The sequence below is a fragment of the Lissotriton helveticus genome, chromosome 4_2 (genome assembly GCF_964261635.1).
Source record: "Lissotriton helveticus chromosome 4_2, aLisHel1.1, whole genome shotgun sequence".
NCBI lineage: Eukaryota > Metazoa > Chordata > Amphibia > Caudata > Salamandridae > Lissotriton > Lissotriton helveticus.
Window position 1 is genome coordinate 65,379,797 of NC_136064.1, and position 21,596 is coordinate 65,401,392.

Genomic DNA, 21,596 nt, shown 5'->3' on the forward strand with positions numbered 1-21,596 from the left:
TCTAATTCTAGGTGCTTTTCGGACAGAACTTATAACCGCTAGTCAGCAATGCTCTGGGGCATGTTTACAAGAGAAGTCGCAGAGAGCGGCGTTAGCCTTCTTGGCCTACTGCCGCGCTCCGTCACTTCTGAAACGCAGGGTTGCACCATATTTCCGGCAATATGGTGCAGTGAGTTTCCCTTTGCGCTGGCACTAAATCTGGCAGATTAGTGCCAATGCAGACACCCTTGCACCTTAGTGCAAGAGTGTCTGCGTTGCAGGGGAAGATTGTTTATGTGCAAGAAGGTGTCCCTTCCTGCACATAAACAATCTTTAAATGGTGTTTTGTAACTTCTATGTGTGCTGCTTAATGAAACTAACAAAATGAAAATATTGTCTGGCCTTTAGAATTTTAAAGAGTGACAGCACCCCAGTAATAGTCTTTGCTACGAGCAAATTCTTAAGGGCAGTATGGCATAAACGTGGCAGACTACTGACTGTGCCCCCAAATGATTAGGTCAAACTTTTTAATTACTCTTTTATCTTAATCATGCTTGTGAGAAGTTGGCCTGGCATATGCTGTCCACTATTCTAGTGGGTACCTTGCACCAGTCCAAACGACCCTTATTGATGTTAGGTTTAAAGACAACCTTATAGAAAGCTATCCTAGTGGTAGCTGTGGAGAACAGCCTTCAGGCTAAGTCTTGAAGGAATGTAAAGCTGCTTGTTTTACTAGTCTATAATCTCATGAATGACCAAATGAAAGGAGAACTACACCAGGTATATATATAAAATATATATATGTATTCTAAACATACCCCTCTAGTCTCTTTATGAGGCTAGAGGCAAAAAGTACATTCAGTAAACTTATTTAGCACACAGTAAATAAGCACAATATACGTTGAGCCCTAGGGGCGTACCAAAACATATATTAAGAAAGTGGTATAAGAACCACGACTGACATAGAGGCAAGGCCTAGAGCCTTTAGAACTGCTGGGGCCACCAGGAACCACCCAAGGTAGTGACACAGGGGACCCACGGCGGACGCGTGCAGTGTCTAAACACAGCCGCGAATCACCATTAACTTCTATGGGGAAAGTGGAGATTGGAATTTTAAAGATTAAGGACACTTAGAAGAGGACTTGAAGCAAACCCCTTTAGAACTAGGCAGTTCTAGAGTCAATACCCACGGGAGCACTGAAGTACTCGAGTTACTTCACCCAGGGAAGACAAGTGTATAGGTGTCTTTTGGTGTCGGGTTTCGTCGTCGATTTCAATGGCGATCTGTTGCAAAGTGCTGCTGGCGACCATGTCGAAAGTATCCGGGTGGATCCAAGGGTGGATTGGAGATCTGAAGAACCTGAAAGCAGAGGGGACAGAGTCTGGGTCACTAGCCAGGGACCAGGAAGGCGATGAACAGATGCCCACCGATGTCGGGTGATTTTAGGTGAAGAAGGTGAAGATTGACTCTTCAGCCACGAGGACCAGGAGGTGTCGAGGACAACCAGGAGCTGGATTCGAGCTGTCCCATGAAGGATGTCGAGTGCTGCCATGTCGGTTTCTGGATTGGACCCAACAAGCCTAGGCAACATCAACCCACACAGAAAGCAGAGATTGGCTTTGGTGCAGACCAGCAACGTCTGAGGGACTCACCACTTGGTGGGGAGTCAGGGCACGTCTAGATCAACCAGGAATGCCCAAGAAACAGAAGAGTTACCTTCGTGGGGACCCACCAGTTGACGGACCAGGAATCGCGAAGTAGCCTCGAGCGGAAATGCTAGAAGCGGAACACCCGTGGAGTGTAGGCCCACAATCTTTGGTGCAGATGGTGCTCAGGGCTTAGACTACAAGTAGCCCAATGCACAACTTGGAAAAGCTCGGGAATTGATGCACTAGGAAATGTGCACGGTGTACAGAAGTTCCGGTCCCACGTCACTCGTGAGGGCTGCGGGTCTCAGCTTTGCTGGGATCTCATGTTGGCTTCTGGGAAGTCTGAAGTCTGCGTCCTGAGTCGCAAATCCGGCGGGATCCAGAGGGAGCCTTGGAAATGCAGACCGGCAAAATGCTTCTTTGGTGCCTGTTTGAACAGGGGAGTCACTCCTTGACCCCAAGGGAGATTCTTCCGTCTTCTATTCATGTAGAATGTCGAAGTTCCAGGATATATGTTGCAGAGTTTCGTCCAGGTGTAATCTGAAGTCCTATGGACTGGGGTCCCATACTTATATTAAGTTAGGGGGTTTGACATACTCTGGGTACCCACCTATGGGAGGGTCAGGGAAGAGGCATGGTTACACCCATTCCCTTTGTCCAGTTTCATGCCAGAGCAGGGGCTGAGTGCCCCTGCAACCGGTTTGAACTGGGATATGCAAAGGGACACCAAATGTGCCCCCAGAACTGTCTGAAAAGCATTCTCTGAATGCACCCACCCAGCCTCAATTGACTAAAGCCTGTCTGGAAAGTGGTTACACCTCCCTGTGACAGGAAACCTATTGTCCAGGCCTCCCCTGCTAGAGTTTCGTCGAGCAACAGGAGGTTAGACTTGTGTCTGTGGCTGCAGCATCCATTTTGTGATGCAATCTGGAGTGTACGTAAAGTACATGTATTCATTTTAGAGAGGGAGCAGCTAGGCTGGGGCCCTGAATAGCAGGATCCCAGCCAAACTCTCCCCCCTTTTTTGATAAATGAAAAATTAACAAAACAATTTTTAAAACATTAAATACCGAAATTTACGCAGAAAGTACAGATACATTGATAGACAGATGTTGTTCCAGGGCTATCCTTAACACAGTCTAATACAGAAGACAGTCCTGCCGTAAATCTAACAATGCATGTATTTACTTTCTGCGTGTCCCATCCAGAGCCTACGGCAAAGTCAATGACTGGCAGCTTCCCCGGTCCCAGTGTACTATTAATACTACTCCCGGAGTAAGGTTGCGCAGGGGGTACAGCTTATCGGACGGATACTTTCCCCCGGGCTCCCCCTACACCCTGTGCCTTAAACTTCATTACGGGGGCTGCAGACTTCTGGGTATTGGTGCCTTGATGCGAATGCGCCTGCGGGGGTGGCCCCAGGCCCACTGGGAAGGATGACTCCCCTGGCCCCCGCACCCCGACAGCCTACTTACCAGCTGTCACTACCCCTGGAGTTACATGGTGCTGACTGTTAAGGACCGAGGACTATGCTTACCAATCATGACCTTACCGCCACAGGCCAGCGTAGTTGCCCGACTAGCTAGCCTCCCCCTCACTCACTAGGAAGGTCATGTACTGCGCTTCATACTCTCCACCCAAGCTAGGATGTCCTCCATGAAAACCAGATTCCATTTATGAGAGGTGCACCCTGTCCTGCAGAAAAAAGATTTTTTTTAAACTGCTCCCCCCTGATATATTGGTGTTCTATGGACCTTAGCCTAGCGTTCCTGAATATTATCAAATTTGTTGTTGATCTGGTTTACCCCGTGATTCAATGCTCTAACTGACTTGCCCCTCACTCCACTGGACCCTGGGGTTCATGTGAGACCATGCTATTATTGACTCAGGACACTGCTGCGCTAGCCACCCCACTTCTGTGAGCAGATCTTCCACCAGTACTCTCCTGGGACTTGCTTCCTTGTTTAAGATGCTTGCACTTCCTCGCTTTCTTTACGCGTTGTACAACACTCCCAATCCTATCCCAGATTCCGATTTCTCCCAAATCGACGGCGTAGTACGGGGCCTATCGCGAATTGCAATAACCAAGCTTACTATGGGATGGTACAACGGGGGCATAGGTTTACGAGATTTATGACTCTATTTTCCAGCTTCCCAGCTGACTGCGGTCAATAGATGGGTATTCAGCCCCCACGATGACCCCAATTTCCCCACAGACCACTGGCTCATGGGACCTGGCGGCTATATCGCCCTATACACCAATCCCCGTAAACTAAAGTTAACCAGCCTCACAGCCCGTACGGTTGAGACTTGGTACGGAGTCACAAGAAAACTGAGTTAGTATAATTGCCTGACTAAGGCAACTCCGCTATGGGAGCCTGATATTTTGGGACGGTTTAGTCAATGCCCCGGGTTCGATAAATGGGACACAATTGGGATTTTCCGCGGTGGGACACATGTGGGTGAAAGGGAAGCTGGCCTCATTTACTGATCTACAGACAAAGTACCAATTAGCACAATTGGAAAGATTCAGGTACTTACAGATTAGTCATGCTATCTCGGCTGCCTTGTCAAAGGGGCTCCCTCTCCCTGACTCTTCCCCCTTAGAGGACCGGTTGCTATTGGATCCAATGGACAACAAGGCAATATCACTTACGTATAAAAAACTTGTTAATAATCCTGCAGATCCGATGTAGAAACTGAAGGGGAGCTGGGAAACAGACTTGGGTACTATAGAGGATGATGACTGGCGTGATGCACTGGCCTCCCCCAGGGAAGTGGCCATTACCATGCGGTTATGGCTCATCCCGTTGAAAATCCTCCATAGAGTCTACTTTGATGCTAAACTTTTATTTAGACTGGGTGGGCGCCCTGACCTGCTCTGTCTCCGACATTGTAATCAAGTGGGTACCTTTTTCCACATATTATGGGACTGTCCAGAAATTCAGCATTATTGGGACAAGATCACCCGTCAACTAGAGAGAACATGTGACAAGCCCCTAAAGCTATCTCCCCAACTTTGCCTTCTTAATATCTGGGAGGCGACTGACCTCTCCTAGGCGGAACAGGCTTGGGTCTCAATGGGATTTATTATCGCGAAGCGCAACATTACAGAGAAGTGGGGGGTGGACGGGGTCCCGCTATTGAGTGATTGGGCAAAGGACATGGACAGTGCAATGATTGCAGAAAAGATGGTGTTTAAGAGACGGGGATGCCCCAGGAAATGGGACCAAAAATGGAGAAGGTGGAACAAGTACCAAGGGGACATCTGTATCTCCCCGACGATTGAGCTGCGATGTTAAAGACAAACACTGATGGACCAGTTACCAGCTGAGCTTGCATCCTCTCCACTTCCCAACTAGACAGTATACGACTCTTTGACCTACATTATTTGTTGTGCCAAGATAAATTGTTCTCCATCAGCAATGTACCCTGAAGCTGGTTGGTCACTGGCCAGAGGCAGTGTTCCGCTCAAGTCCTTGATTGAATGTATGTGGATGTAAAGTTGCTGAAGCCCTGTGTGGAGGACGCAAATATGGTAATGATGCTTGATATGTACCGTTACTATGTTATTGAAACTAAAAATTGTTTTAAAAAAAAGAAATAGTAAGAAGCGAGGGAGAGAGCAGAGAGGAAGCGATGGAGGGACAAAAGGGGCGAAGGGATGGAACGGAGGGCGGAGGGAAGGAGGCTCAGGATTGCTTGAACATTTTTGACAGGGTTGCTTTTGGTTCCCAGCCCAGCCCTAGAGATTGGTGAAGCCTGTTTGCTCCCTGATCCTGTAAACAGTGTACCTGAGTAGTACAATTTTTGTTTGAGCCTGTACCATTCGTCTACCTCTGCTGTCTTTGCAATGTGACTGTAAGATTTGAATAGCTTTTGTTTTTATCACCTGCCTCTTCCATGCAGATTCACAACCTGTTTGTAAGTTGTAGGATGGAAAGCTTAAGTGAAGAAACACGCTCTCGACATGTTGAAACATGATAGGCCATGTGAAAGTGCATGCTCAGTTTTTTCAAGCTGCCTTTAATGTATATGGGTCAGCCAAAGCTTAGGGAAAATGTCCTGAAAAATCACTGTGTTGCCACAATTTGTTTGAAGGACTTCATGGGGAAATTAACAAACCACCAAATAATTGATATTTTATTACTGCCCTTTCTGAACTTTTGAATGTTTAGTCCATTTAAGTGAAAACTGTGCTATACAATTCAGCATTTGACTAATATTTTTATAGGGGAAAATCTCTCTAATTCCATTAAAATATATTATGTTTACATGGTTTTATTAAAGTCCCACTTCTTTAAAGTTCACAAGCCGTCACTACGTTCCAGGCTGTCTGGTGAGATAGGGAGCAACACCCATGGTGGCAGAGGGCTGTTTCACTGGTGGAAATGGCAGTGCCCACTCAAGAATATATTTGTGCCAGGGAAACTTATTTATTTACTCTACAAATTAAGTACTGCTCCCGAAAAATTGCACTAGAAGCAACTTAACACCTTGCCTGCTGCCCCGATTTCCCCCCGGTGCTGCACATTCCTTAACTGGGTGTGGTCGTGACGGAACCATTTCATCATCAGCACAGCTCAACCGTGACTGATGACAGAATGGTTCCGTCACAAGCATCGAAGGGGTTAAATATTTGTCATGGCATACACGTAAACAGGAAATAAAGGATTTGATCATCTTCACATTTCCTTGTGTAAATGTTATGTCAATCTATTACTCTGAGATTAATGATTTTGAGATTGTTTTTTTGAATTAGTTTTCGATAACCTCCCTTTTTTGGGGAAAGATCTTGAATATATATTTTATTTTTTATGGGGATGACAAGCCATACTACTTATTCTGTCTTATCCTCTACTCCTTCTCCCATTTTGTAATCCTCTACCTTTTAACAATCATCTTAACTCTTACCACTTACTACACATTGTTTTCAGCCTGTGAGCCAATGAAATATTCCAGTACCTAAAAATCTGACAGTACCTGGGAGCATAATTTCTATGCTGCATCTATTACTTGACCCTTACGTAGTAAACAGTAGGCACTGGGTGGTGTTCTGTGTTCTTCAATGGAATCTGGAACACGCTGTGAATGGTCCAGATTCCACAGAGGGACAGTTTGCTCAGGCCTGTTAACAGCTTAATCTGTTACTTTCCACTTATTCAATAAATAAGTGAATTTACCTGTGAATCTTGTAATCTTTTGGACGGGAATATAATACTGGCGACGAGGATGGGAAAACCAAATGGCCAAAGAAAGCTGATGTGTCTCACAGTTTGTTACCTTTTCTTCAAATTGCACAAGAATTGTCCATACAGAATAACATCTTGATGAGGGGTTTGCAATTAGTTGTACCTCGTGATTTTAGGGAAATTGTTTTAGATATGGCCCATGAAGGACATCCGGGTATGTCCAGTATGAAGAGAAGAATTAGGAGTGAATTTTGGTGGCCTGCTTTTGATAGATGCATTGAAAGGAAAGTTAGATCTTGTGTTGAATGCAGCAACAGTGACAAATCACAGAAAACCTTGATTTATCATCATGTTCCCATTTCAAGACCTACAAATGTGTGGGAATGTGTGTCACTGGATATTGCTGGACCTATGAGTTTTGGTCACAACCCAGTTTATGCCATTATTTTAATCAATGAACTATCACAATGCCCTGAAGTTAAATTTGTTGCTCAGGTTACTTCAAAAGTTGTCATTCAGTTTTTGAATGATGTTTTTGAGAAGGAAGGTTATCCTGTATCAATTCAAACTGACAATGGAGTACAGTTCGTTTCTGTGGAAATGAAGTCTTTTCTTGAAAATCATGGCATTGTACATAAACGCTTTTCTGTATATTATCCCCAGAGTATTGGAATTGTAGAACGCTGGATTAGAGTTTTGAAAGAAGGTTTGCAACTTGCTTTAAGCAATGGTAAGAATTGCTATGATGCTGTGAATACATTATTATGGAATTACAGGAATACTCCTAGAAGTGAAGGAGATTTATCACCTTTTGTAAAAAAGAGAGGTAGGAAGAGTTTGTGCAATTCGTTACTTTCCACTTATTCAATAAATAAGTGAACTTACCTGTGAATCTTGTAATCTTTTGGACGGGAATATAATACACTAGTAGGGCATGAAAGTACTTTTAGCAATCTGGGGATGATTTGATGCATGTGCCTATAACAACTGTCTCAAACTTAATGCTGACAAGACAGAATCTTTGGGAAGGACCCAACACTGTGTGACACCATCTGGTGGCCAGTTGAACTTTGACCTACCCCTACCACAGGATTGTCATTGGCAGCCAACTCAACATCACCACCCAAGTCAACACCATCACAGTTTCCTGCTTCCACACCCTGAAGATGCAGTGAAAAATCTTCAAATGGCTCCCAACCAGCACCCTGCAAAATCTACACACATGCCCTCGTCACCAGCAAGCTGGACTATGGAAACCCCTTTACACCGGGATCAGCAAGCAATCAACCAGAAGATTTTAAACCTTTCAGAATGATGCAGCAAGACCTAGGGAGCACCACTGGATTCCTATTCACAAATGAGACCAGTCATAACATGCGCCCAGTGCCGCACAAGGCACTAAAACCAATGTAGCACACATACACTGGAGTCTTACACTGGCACTCACTGGTTTAGGCTGGGGCCGACAAAACCATAGGACACAGCCAGCAGAACCTCAACCATAGCCATATTAATTAATTAATTTAATTAATTGCGGGTTTATATAGCGCTAGGAATCGACTCCCGGAGGAGTATCTCCACGCTTCGACCGCTGGGGAACCCGTCCTGGCTCACCCTGAGAGATGGTCCCAGATGGGTATCTCTAAGGTGCGACCAAGCATCCCCGGCGATCTGGGGGGGCCGCTGTGAAGATGAGGCAAGCTGATGCCCAGAGTTGCTGCGTGTGGTCTCTGACTAGAGTAGGCACCGAGGCGAGAATTATCGAGTCCGCTGACCCTGGTCCACGACCCTGCCGCGTCGGGAATCGAACCCTGGTCCCGGGCCGTTCTCTGCTTACGGGTCTGCCGCCTCTAACCAGTGAGCCACACTTCTCCACCTCCATATGTCAGACAATAATGTGTGATTGGCTCTGCAACTGCTCTAGGTACTTATAAGATTTAATTTTCGCGTGCAATAGAAACAAGTTGAAATGGAAGGTGGGCCCATAGAGGAATGTAGGTATATAAAGCCATTGATCGCCCAGTTCAGCGCCCTGTCAAGAAACCAAGGTCCACCAAAAAGAGACCAAACATTCATATCCCACAAAGACTTTTCCATAGACAACCTAATGCTTGAAATTATACCTCATTCTATCAACTCCATGTATGATGCCAACGTCCTTCTTAATAACTTCAACAATTTTTTGAAAACTATGTAAACGTCCACATACCAATAAAAACAAACAACTGCAAACCAAAGCCTTTGGTGTCCTGGTAATTTAAAGACTGCCTGACAATAACAGATCCATCTGTAGACAGGAAAGGAAATGAAAGAAAAACAGAATTTGCAATGACTCATGATACTGAACTCCTCCCACACAACATGCATACACTTAATCTAATATATGTTTTATAGGGAGTTCTAAAGAGAAACCAATGAAATATTCCAGCACCTAAAAATCTAACTGTACCTGGAAGCATAATTTCTATGCATCATCTATTGCTTGGCACTTATGTAGCAAACAGTAGCCACTGGTAGGGCATGAAAGTACTTTTAGCAACCTGAGGATGATTTGATATATGCGCCTATAATCCCATACACCTAATCACATCAGTAAAAGCAAAGTAGTATATCAACAACATCAATGATGCCACCAACAAAAGCAGAACACTTTCCAAGACAATCAATCACTGAATCAACCCCTTGCCACAATCAACTAATCCGCACGCCACAGTGCAGTGCAATCCCATCAACCTCTTCTTCAGTGAAAATATACAGAAGATATGACAGCACACCAACAAAGCCAAGACTTCTTCATCTCATACCACACCCCTTCCCATAGAATCATGCACTGATCATCCTACCCTTAAAAGCCCCAACTCTTGCAGATCTCACCCAAATACTCAAATTCCTCAAAGCGACTTCTTATGTAGCTGTTGTCTTACCCCCGTCCTGCAGGAAATTTCTCACTGGGGACAATTCCTCAACCCCCACGTAACACTGTCAATAACTTTATCAAACAAGGCATCTTCCCAGAAGCTCTCAAGATGGACCAGCTCTACCCACTCCTAAACATAAACTACACCAGACTCCAATGAAGTTCCCAACAACTGGCCTATCATTCACTTACCATTCATCAGAAAGATCATTGAAAAAGCAGTCAATGTTCATGTGAGAAAGTGGATTATTAGTTGGGGTGGATGATAGTCCACCGTAGGTAATAATGATGCTAATCTCATTAGGTCCTGAAAAGGTTTCAGTAATTTAAACCAGAGCTCAAACCCTGGTTGCTATGGCACAGAACAGACAGCCTTAGCTTAGGAAAATGTGTAAAGTATTTAGAAATGCCAAAACATTTAAAAAGTTGAAAACGAAAACACAATAAATGTACCAGCACAATTTATAAAAGTAGAAAATAGTTAATTGAACAAAATGACACTGAAACAACAAAAATCCAATAAAGGGAGCAGGAGTCTTGAGTTATGAAAAGTTTAAATAAAAATAGAGCCAACCGTGTGCAACTGGTTGCGCTAGACAGGGACAAAGGTAAGTTTTACAGCCAACTGCAATGGAGCGCATTTTGGATACAAGGATCAGGTTGGTCCGAATCAAAAAGTTAAATTCTGATTTAGAAATGTTCCAAGAAGGTAAAGTTCTCTTTCAGGCAAGGCAACAGGCTGGATCCAAAGATGGGGTTGTTGACAAAGGACGAGGTCTTAGTGAAGCTGTCGACGAAGTCGGGAAAAAATGCTCAGAGCAGGAAGAGTCCAGCCTAGGACCCATAAACTGTCAACGTTGATTAAATGCTGCTCTTCATCTGGTCTGGTAGAGATTTCTACCTTTGGACTTTGACTCTTTTTTAGTAGTTAGATTTCTTTAACAGAGCAAGGATTCAGACTGTGGTCGTCAAATGCTGGTCACAGTCGGGTCCTCTGAATAGGATTTGCTGCTGCACAGAAGAATGTAGCGGGACCTGCGGTAAAAGTCAGGCCCACCGGCGATACACCCTCAGTGGATCAGCTTTGCAGACTGGTCTCAGTCTTCTATTGGTTCTCCAGACAAAAATCCTTGAAAAGTTTTGAAGTCCCAAGTTTTAGGGTTAGGCAAGATGCATACACTCTGACAGAAGCCAAGGGTTCCAGGATATCAGGTACAGCATTTGGGGGTCAGAACTTACTCCAACCGAAGCCACCAAAAGAAACCAGTGCACGCCAAGCTGAAACTGGTCAACTGAGCACCTTCAGGAAAGTGGGCCTTTTGCAAATTTTGTGTCTCTGCAGCTTGACAGGAGGTTAGTCAACTGATTGTTAAAGTCCTGAGTACGCATGGGAGCGGCTCTAGCCCTTAGGGTTCTCCTCACAACTCTCAAAAGCAGGGGCCGACAATCTTTTGTCCTCTACACATTCGGTAGTGTACTGGAGATGGTACCCAGGGGTGTTACATTTATGCCTGGCACTAGCCTGTGGAAGGAGAAGACTCCTGCCCCTTCCCTGACAATATGGAAAAAGTTCCTAAGGGTAACCATACCCACATTTCCTGCCATTGCTGTGTGCTCTAGTGCAAACATTCCTAATGTGCCCCTCTCTTACAAAAGTACCCACTTGTGCAGAGTTCCTGTGCCCAACCTAGAGATTTAGATGGGGAAACAAGCAAACCCTCTCCTGTGGTCACTAAAAACCGGTTCTGGAGGCAGCTCCTCTCCCACTGGGATTGGTCCCTCATTGGCAAGAATGACAATAGAGGGAGCAGGTCCAGGTGTAAGCTACACATGTCTGAGGCAGGTCAGACCCCATTGAAGATAATTAAGTTCCTGTGCAAAGCTCAGATGGTCATTTGGCAGAGGAACAAGACAAAACCCCACCCAGGCCCTTTGTCTCAGCTCTGGGATCCAAATTACACCTCCTCAAGGAGCTAATCAGCTCCTGGGTGATAGGTTCAGGCTCATGCAATTGGGCTTTTAGAGGTAAAATTTGACTTTCCTAAAAGTACCTTTTGCAGAATATTTGACTTTACCAATAAATTGGGTTTGTAATAAATATTTAATATTATAAAAAGTACAAGAATTAACTTTGTATCTGGTGCCTAGGTGACGATAACAGTATTTACTTTACATATTGTATCCCAATACTTTCTTATAGAACAGCTAACCCTGCTACAGTGAAAACTGATTGTCACTATAAGGGGATGTTTAACATTAAACCTTTACATGTTCTACATTTAAATATCATGCACCCTGCCTCATGGGCATTTAAGGCCTACATACAAGTGACTTATTAATATTTAAAAGGAGGATTTAGGCCTATTGAAGCGTGTTACTTTGACAGGTCCAGTTTGTAGTTTACATTTGCACAGCCAGTTTACTGGTGGCAGGCATGCAGCCTCCACTAGTGAAAAGGGCTTATATGTAGGTGAGTTAAATATGGCAATTAGGTCAGAGACACTTTAAGGCATAGGCAAAGTGGGCAAGTGGCCCACTGGTAAATTGCGTGGGACAATCAAAATTAATGACATTATAACTAAACTCATAGACGCCACTACTTTCTCTAAAGTGACAGCTGAGCATGCGTAACAGAGACAAGTTTTTTTAAAATTAATTCACACAATGTTGGATGCTGTGCTGTGTGAAAGGGAGAGGGCAGGACAATGCCATATGTTTTAGGATATGGTGCTGCTGCTCTCTTCCCAAGCTCTGGCAAACAATCTGACTGCCTTGTGTGATGGATACTCCTTTGCACCATGGTGCAAAGATGCTTGTGTGAGTCTAGCATGGTTTTTATTTTCTGGGAGCGTTGCCTCCCAGTACAAAACACTATGCTGAGACTTAACTTTAGAACATTTCCCACATTATATGTATGCTGTGCTGTGCAGCACACATACACACTGAGAGAAAATAAAAAGCTCCTACTTTGCGACTGCTTCAAGGATGTTTTATTTTTGGAGAAAACACCTGCCTATAAAGGGTAGTATATAGGGCCTTGCGTACAAAAATGGGTCGTAGCTTGGGAATGAGCATGTAGTAAATATAGGATGCCCCCTTGATGCAAAGTAATGCAAAGTGGTGCATTGTGCTCCTTTGCATTACATTTACTACCTTTCCAGTACAAAACAAGTATTCCCTTAAAAGCAAGTCCCATATTAGCACTTTGGCCCAGTTTGCAGCACTTTTGGTGACTTGGCACCAGCGCAAAGTGTTGATAAATGTGGTACTTAGTGTGCATGCCTAGCCCGATCAGAATTAACCATCACACCCTCAGCAGTTATTGGTAATTAAATTAACAAATAATCTTTCTGTGACATTTCTTGCTCCTCACTTCAGCTCACCTCTTCTACATTACCCGTCTCTCTTAAGCTCTCTCTCTTTCTCTACAGCTCTATGTACCTTCATCGTCTCTCTTGATCTCAGTTGTCTTCACCTTCTTCTACCGGTATACAACCTTTACCACGCATTTTTTACCACGCAATACCATTACAACGCTGGTATTACAACGCAATCCATTACAACGCATTGCGCTGGGGGGCGCTCTAGGATAGGGAATACATTTAATTTTCTATCCAACACCTTCCCTAGTGTCCACGGGGACTGGAGTTGGAATAGAAAATTATACTTACCACTATCCAGCACCTCTAAGCACTATGCGTTGTAAAGGTATGCGTGGTAAAAACCGCGTTGTAAAGGTATGCGTGGTAAAAGTATGCGTTGTAACGTCATACATCCTCTTCTACCTCACCTGTCTCTCAATATACTGAATATACCTCACTTAACTTAATCCTTAAGGTGTCACTGAATTAGGTGTATACCAACTCGAAATGTTGTTAGGGGGTCAGAGCACATACACTGGGCACTGGATAGCAATAACGCCGAGTGCATAGTCCAAAAGCCAACAGAAAAATCTAACAAAAAAAACAGCAGACAAATCTCGTAAAAACACGGGGGTAACTACACAAAAAGAGGCATTTCCCTACAGTTCAATTGCAATATCCCTTTCATGCTAACAATCTTCTGCATGATTACGATCTTGGCTTTACAACACATTGCAGCACGGAGACTGCTCCCTTGTAGACAATGCCCTCCTGCCCACAGATGGATATGGCCTCAGCCTCTTGATATTGCTGGAACTCTGAGTTGTCTTTGACAGTCTGCCATCCCTCGTCGTACCCTGGTGTCTCTAGTGGGATTCACCAGCAATATCTGTTACTGAGTCTACACCCACCTTTCCCACCAACACCAGTTTTTTCATGTATTTGCCTCCAGGTCCCAAAACATTCCTATAACTTGTGGAGTCTCCCAGGGTTCCATACAGTGCCCTGTCATCTTCAACGTCTTCATAGAGCAGCTTAGCTTCCAGATAACAGCATCAAGATGCACCAATATGGTGATTAGACACAACTCTACTCGAAAGTCTCCTCTGCTTCAGACATCCAATGCCTCGAACACTGCCTGCACATCACCCAGATCTGAATGACGAGCATCTACCAAATGCTCAACCCAACCAAGACATCATTTCTGTTATTTGCCATGAACAACAACAACAAACAGTAGAAACCAGGCTCAATGACTTCAGCCTTGACAGATTTGAATCCCAACTTTCATTGATAATGATAAGGATGATAATGTTAATGATATTTATAAAGCGTGCAAAAACCAAAAATGGTGTCTCGGCGCTAGAACCATAAGCAGAACCCCGACCAACTCCCCTCAATGGAACAACCAGGTTTTCAAGTTTTTTCTAAATCTCAAAAGAGAGCTAGCCTTCCTAATCTCAGGTGGCAGCAGGTTCCACAGCTTAGAAGTACCATACTGAAAACTCCGTCCTCCCCAATGCAAGGTCCGAATTTTCGGCACTGTTAGTAGTTTTGCACCCGTAGAGCGGAGCGATCTGGCTGGCTGGTACCACACAAAAAGCTCCTGTAGACAACAACGGACCCTTCTGTGTCAAGGCTTTAAAGGCCACACAAAGCGCCTTGAATTTGATCTGTTGCACCACTGGAAGCTAATGCAGCCTCCGAATTTCCTCTGAGATGGATTTATGCCGGGGAATGCCAGCTCACTTGAATTCTCCCTGGACACCAAACTCACCTTCAAGGAACACATTACAAAACAACCACAAAGACTGCCTGGTACTAGCTCGCACTTCTAAAGAAAGTGAAACCATTTTTTCAGAAAGTGGCTTCAGATCTTATACTTAAACCATTGTGCTCTCACATGTAGATGGTTGTAAAGCTTTGCTCCATGGCCTCCCAGACTCCAGGCTGACACCCACATCCTGACAAAACACCATTGGCTGCCCTTGCTGACATGCACCATTTTGAAACCAGCTGCATCATTTACAAAGCCATCATGACCAGCACCCCCGCTTATCTTTCAGGCAAAACAACTATCTCTGGTGATTCATTGCCCACCTGAAGCTAGGGCATCCTCAGACTGCAGACCAAGACGTGTAAAAATGATAAAACAAGATAGCAGGTTTTTCTATCTATGCACTTAGGATATGGAAAAGCATCCTCCTAGCCATCAGAATAGCCACAGCATTGCTCCAGTTTAGGAAAGACAGAAGATGCACCTCATTAGCAGTTCCCAACCACCTACCTCTCCTTTCCCTTGCTGGCTTTATGCTTGTCTTTGACCCTGTAGAGTGCTCTGTTGACTTTTGGCCAGGTTCGTGCAATAGTAATACCACAAAAAAATATACATACAAACTAAAGTACTAACTTAGTATATCAATTGACATGCACAAGGATTGTGGCCTTGCACCATCAGTAGAATCACACTAGGGGCTCCAGTTAAATACAGATGGGAGAACAAAACAAACCCATCTCCTGGAGCTTAGCCATACCATGCCTGAGCTGGGATTTAGCCTTCACTGCCAGATCCTTTTCGTGCACCCGCCTCCTGGGCCATTTTTCAGTGTTTTCCCCACCAGCACCTGTGGTGCTGCAATGGACGATTTTCTTTGTCTGCCTAGTGCCACTTTACTGTGGTGCACAACTGTGTGTCTGATGTCTAGCAAGGATAATCTTCAAGTACAAAATAATATGCTTAAACATACTTAATACTTTTCCACAGTGTGCAAGTGCTGTACTGTGCAGCATACATTCAATGTGTCACATATCGGGAGAAAGACAACCATTTCTCCTTGTTAGCGCCTGCCTCAAGGAAGTGTTATTTTTTATGCCAAGTCTTGTCTATTATTGTTAAAAGGTAGGAAAATCCATGGGTGGTAGTGTGGCAGACCCTATTGGTTCAAAGTGACGTAAAGCACTATGGGCCAGGCGTATGAGCAATTTTAGCATGCGTAAATGGGTTAGCGAAACGTTTGTCAAGCTACAATTGGCTTGGCCATATACTTACACAATTTTGCGACTTGCAAATGAATTGCGACTCGCAAAAAAGTGTTTAGAGACTCGCTATATGGAAGGGGCGTTTCTTTCCAAATAATGACTCTCTAACCCATGTACGAATGTTTTACGACCGCGATTGCGGTCGCAAAACACTTGCAAATTACCACCCTCTTCAAGAGGGTGGTAATGTAGTCGCAAATGGGAAAGGGTTCCCAGGGGACCCCTTCCCATTTGTGACAGGCTCTGCATATATTTTTAAGGGCAGGCAGTGGTCCCAGGGACCACTACCTGCCCTTAAAAAATGAAACAAAAACGTTTTAATTTTTTCTTTTAAATGCAGTCCCAGACATGGTGTTCTGCTGAGCCCAGCAGGCCACCATACCAGGGAGGGCCTGCCATTCTGAATGGGCTCGCAAATTGCGAGAGGGTCATTAATATTCATGAGCCTCGCAATTTGCGACTCCTTTGGGAATCGCAAACAGTGGTAAACATCCAGTTTTGTGACTCGCAAATTGCAAGTCGCAATTGTAACGCAATTTGCGAGTCGCAAAATTGCTGGTCGTACATCTGGTCCTATTTGCTTTACTTTTATGTTTACTTTCTAGCATAAAACTAGTTTTGCACTGGAAATTACTTTATCAACACTTTGTGGTGGTTGCATCACTTTTTGTGATTTTGCAACTGTGCAAAGTGTTGCTATATCTGTCGCTATTATTTTTTCACCATGCAGCATCTTGGCAAGAACGAAAACCAGAACTGAGTGGTCCACCACGAAGTGAAACTATGGCAGCTACACCCTCTGTGCTGTCCCCCTGCGTGCAGTGTTAGTAGAGGTGAGCAAACGATTTCTTTTGCAGGCAATGTTTTGCACAATTCTTGCTTTCGACCCTCCCATAATTTGCCAGTTTAACCTCAGCCCTGCAATTTTCTTCCTTATTGCGAGATCATTTTCACCAAATAGACCTCCATTAGGAGTTACAGCATGCTGGCAGAATATAAACTATGCACCCAGAATTACTAGTACTTTGTAGTAACACCCCACCAGTTCCATGCATGGCGGTAAAGGAATCATGGCAAAAGGCTGGCGAACGGATAATAAAACCACCCGATTGCACTTAACGAAGTGAAATGAAAAGGCGTCAAGTGCGGGCTTTGTTCATCACGGGAATATCAGTTGTTTTGGTTATTCACCCTAACAATAGAGTAGCAGGACAGCGTGAAGACTGGTAACTAGGGGAAGAGAGGTGGGACGACATGGGAAGTTATACTACGAGAATACCTTAGCTCACAGGCGATTATGTCACTGCATGTAATGATAATTAGAATTTGCCATAAAATTGACACAAAAGAATATTGTATATTCTATGGACAGAGTGTATAATGTTTTTGAATTATATGTTTGTTGTTCCCAAACAAGTAAAACGTGATAATGTGACAGTCGTTTAGTCCATCCAGTAGCGTATTGTATGTTAATATGTGTTTAATTAATTTCACAGTTACCCCTGACGAAGGGCCCCTGGAGGCCCGAAATGCATTGGGTTTTTAACAAACTGCTTATGATGAAACACGCCTCCAGTACATATTTTTGAATGAAGAGGCTCGGATGGCCCATCAAGGATATGAGAAATTTAAGTAAATTGGCATTCCCTTGCCCGTGGATGAATCATGATTACTGTCGGTTGAAGAATAGAAGTAATGGTATATAACTGATTTAAGTGGAAGAAGAGAAAAAAAGTTTAAAAAGGTTGCATTAGCACTAGCAACAGTGCCATGGTTTGGGACACCGACATAGTGCCCCATCTCAGTGACAAAATGCTGGCACAGGCACATAAGAGGTAATTCTTGGTAAATGGGACACTCATGGCAAAATACTGGTGCACCAGATGTAGTCTTGGCATTAGTGAGGACAACCATGGCATCAGAGGATAGGGGTGGGCAAACCATAACAACATGCTGGCTCTGGCACAATAGAGAACATTTTTGACAGATGGACCATCCAGATGGCATCAATGGCAACATTCTGGCATACTGTTTAAAACTCTTGGCATAGTTGGTGCCCATGGTATAATGATGGGGTTGGCACAATTGAAGTAATTATTTAAATGGTGGGGTCGGAGGGGGCAGCCCATGCACAGTTGAAAAAAAAATAGGGTCCATCATGAAAGTATTTGTAATGTAATGTATTGTAATTGGACACTTGCATAGCTCTACTATCACTCCAAGTAGGCATCATGGCGCTAAGCGGAACCCGGGATTGGAAACGTACTGGGTGGCCGCGATAAGTGAGGGAAAGGCATTAGATAAGAGTTCTGCATAGAGCGTCAGATGTTGAGAAAATCCAAGGGGCATATTATCAACAACTCGCGAAATTTATCGCTAAATAAGCTGATCGACATTTTTTCTATCGGCGTGCATCGCCGGAATTTATCACAGAGATAACGTGCTATTAGCAACGTTTATCTCAAATGCGAGAACATTTCCGGCGACAGCGGCGAAATGCGTGAATATCGCTGGTAATCCAGCAATATTCAGGCATTATCGCCAATGGGGACCTAGCCAGAATATCCACCTCCCATTGGATATAATTGGCTAAGAACTGGTCTGAGCAGGCGTTCGTTTTCAGCGATATTTAATGAGTGCCCTTACAGAGCCTATGACGTTTGAGCAATTTAAGTGCTAATTATGCTAATTATGCTTTAGATTGCCCCATTGACTCCATGTTTTTCACAATTTTATCAAGGGATAATTTCCCCTGAACCTTCATAGAATAAATTGAGCTTCCTCGATTAACTTGCTGATTTTCGAGGCAATTATTACACCTGACTGCACTCTAAGATCAGCAACCAGCACTGGGGTGTTGTGCTATTCCAAGATGTCTGCCATGTTGCTTTTAAATGCTGAAGTGCGCTGAACCCTTGAGCTAGTCTGGAAGGATGGCGGGAAGAAGAAAGGAAAGATGGTGAAAGGAAATAAAAGAAGACAGACAAGTAGGAAGAGAGGAAGAAAAAGGGAGGACTGAGGGAGGTAGGAAGGGGAAGAACAAGAAGTAAGGAGAAGGAAGAAAATAAGAAATGAAGGCAGAAGGGGTCAGAAGGAAATTCTTGAGCAAAAAATCTACAAAATGGAATCATCCACATGGAAAGCAGGAAAATGAGGCGGCTTACAGTTCCACAAGCCTGGTCATCATGGAGAGTGCTCCGGGTTGTATCTTTTTTATCTTGTTTCTGCGCAGAACCCTGCGGGGGCAGAGAAAAGAAAGTATGAGTTACAACACAAACATGACCAGATGAATGAAAGAAAACTACAAAATGCCACTGTGCACTTCCATGTTAAAAGCAGGTGGTGTCAAGGAGAATCTCCTTGTATTTCTATGGAAATGACAAGTTCCACACAAGTACTCTGCTCACCTTTCCAGGCATTGTTTGGGGGTGTGAGATGACTCCATGGGAACCATCAGCTAAGATTGGAGGGGCCTAAATTTAGTGAAGTCCTCACTTTAAACATGCCTTGTCCTGGGGCAGCGATCATGGTGTGGAAATCTCTTACCACACTAAGGGGCATATTATCAAGAATGGCATTAAAATTATCGCGGGTTTAGCGGCAGAAAACTGCCGCTAAAGCGGCAATAATAGGCTTGATAATAGGCCCTGGAGAATTCCAATAGAAGCCCATGTTCACACCAGAACATGGACGTCTATTGGAATTCTCAAAAGCATATTATCAAGCCCATTATCGCCGCTTAAGCTGCAGTTTCCTGCAGCTAAACCGGCGATAATTTTTAACGCCGTTCTTGATATTATGCCCCCAAATGCCTGATTTCTTACTTATTGCTTTTGAAATACATCCTAGATCTTAGTTGGGGGTGACTTTCTGGGCTTCATTTTATTTTGGTTGATTAATTCGCTTCTGCGCACACATATAAGTGTGCATTGCGCATCTTCACCGCAGTCTGTTGTCCTGGATTCCTTGGGAGACGCTGGCATTCAGTGTTTAGGATACTATGCAGGTTGGACTCAAGGAAAGGGACAAGCCACTGCGCTCATTGATTACTTTCCTAAGTGGGCTGAGTTGACATTGATTAGGGGTCTCCAACCTTTTCTGCAATCGGAGCTACTTATGTTCAATGAAAATCATGCCGAGCTACTAATAATAATAGTGTTGTAATAGTGACCACATCAGACAAGATTATATGGACACCCCAAGCAAGATGGTCAGCAGTGATCACCTCAGAGCATCAGGCAAACTTAGATGATTGTGGGTCTAAAAGAAAAATGTTGAGTTTAGCCTGACGACAACAGAAGACAATAAAACAGGAAAGAGAAAATCAATCAAGGATATCTTCTCATTTGTAAAGATACCCATCAGTCTTCGATCGGTTCCGCCCTGTTCATCATTTGGGACTCCTCACACCAAGGAGAGCATTCCTACAACCACTTGATGTTAATAATGGTGGTTGCACTAGTGTGTCATTAGGTGTAAGGCCGTTAACCGTGAAAACTGAAAGCAGTGCAAATAAATGAAAATAACAATGATGTGATATAGTGAAGGGATATAAAATTGGAGAAAATAGGAGAAAAAAACGAGACTTTATTAGATGTTTCCTATGTTTCCAACGCTAAAAAGTGCTCAGATACAGTAGAAAAACAAATAACTACTGTAGATGGTCTATCCCTTCACTATATCACATAATTGTTATTTTCATTTATTTGCACTGCTTTCAGTTTTCACGGTTAACGGCCTTACACCTAATGACACACTAGTGCAACCGCCATTATTAACATCAAGTGGTTGCAGGATTGCTCTCCTTGGTGAGAGGAGTCCCAAATGATAAACAGGGCGGAACCGATCGAAAACTGATGGGTATCTTTACAAATAAGGAGATATCCTTGATTGATTTTCTCTTTCCTGTTTTATTGTCTTCTGTTGTCAGTCAGGCTAAACTCAACATTTTTTTCTTAGACCCACAATCATCTATTTGTGTATTTACAGTTTTTATGGGGAGTATGATTGGATGTGGTCTTTAAACTTTCCCAAGGACCCCCTCTTAAAATGTTTGTTATACATCAGGCAAAGTTGCCAGTCCTAATGCTAAAAAGGATTTATCAATTCTGGAATGTCTCTATATGGTTAATAGGGGACAGCCATAGCTGCAATGTTCCCAGAATCTAGGTCATTTGTCTCCCCAGTGCAACACTTAAGTATCAGCTTTAATTTTATTTTAAAAATTCAGCCATTTTTCTCGAAATACTAGCTTATGAGATCTGAAAATATGCACATTATCATCTCAAATACACACACTTTTAATTTTGGTATTCAGAGAATAGTCCAACCAAACAAAGCTAATTTAGTAGGCTGGGCCGTACACAAGAGAGCTACTTACAGGTTGCCCTAGAGCGCTAGAGAAGCCTAGATTAGAGAATCCAATATTGATTCTGTGTTGGAAACGTTTGCAAGAGA

General features: G+C 43.7%; 1 protein-coding gene across 1 annotated transcript in view; it reads right to left on the minus strand.

Moving 5' to 3' along the window:
- The window catches only part of LOC144752040 (relaxin receptor 1-like), a 998,955-nt gene that overhangs the window by 107,827 nt on the left and 869,532 nt on the right, over window positions 1–21,596 (minus strand). The window contains exon 10 of the mRNA XM_078639991.1: window positions 19,304–19,375. Coding sequence (XP_078496117.1) covers window positions 19,304–19,375 — 72 coding nt within the window. The remainder of the gene's footprint in view (window positions 1–19,303; window positions 19,376–21,596) is intronic.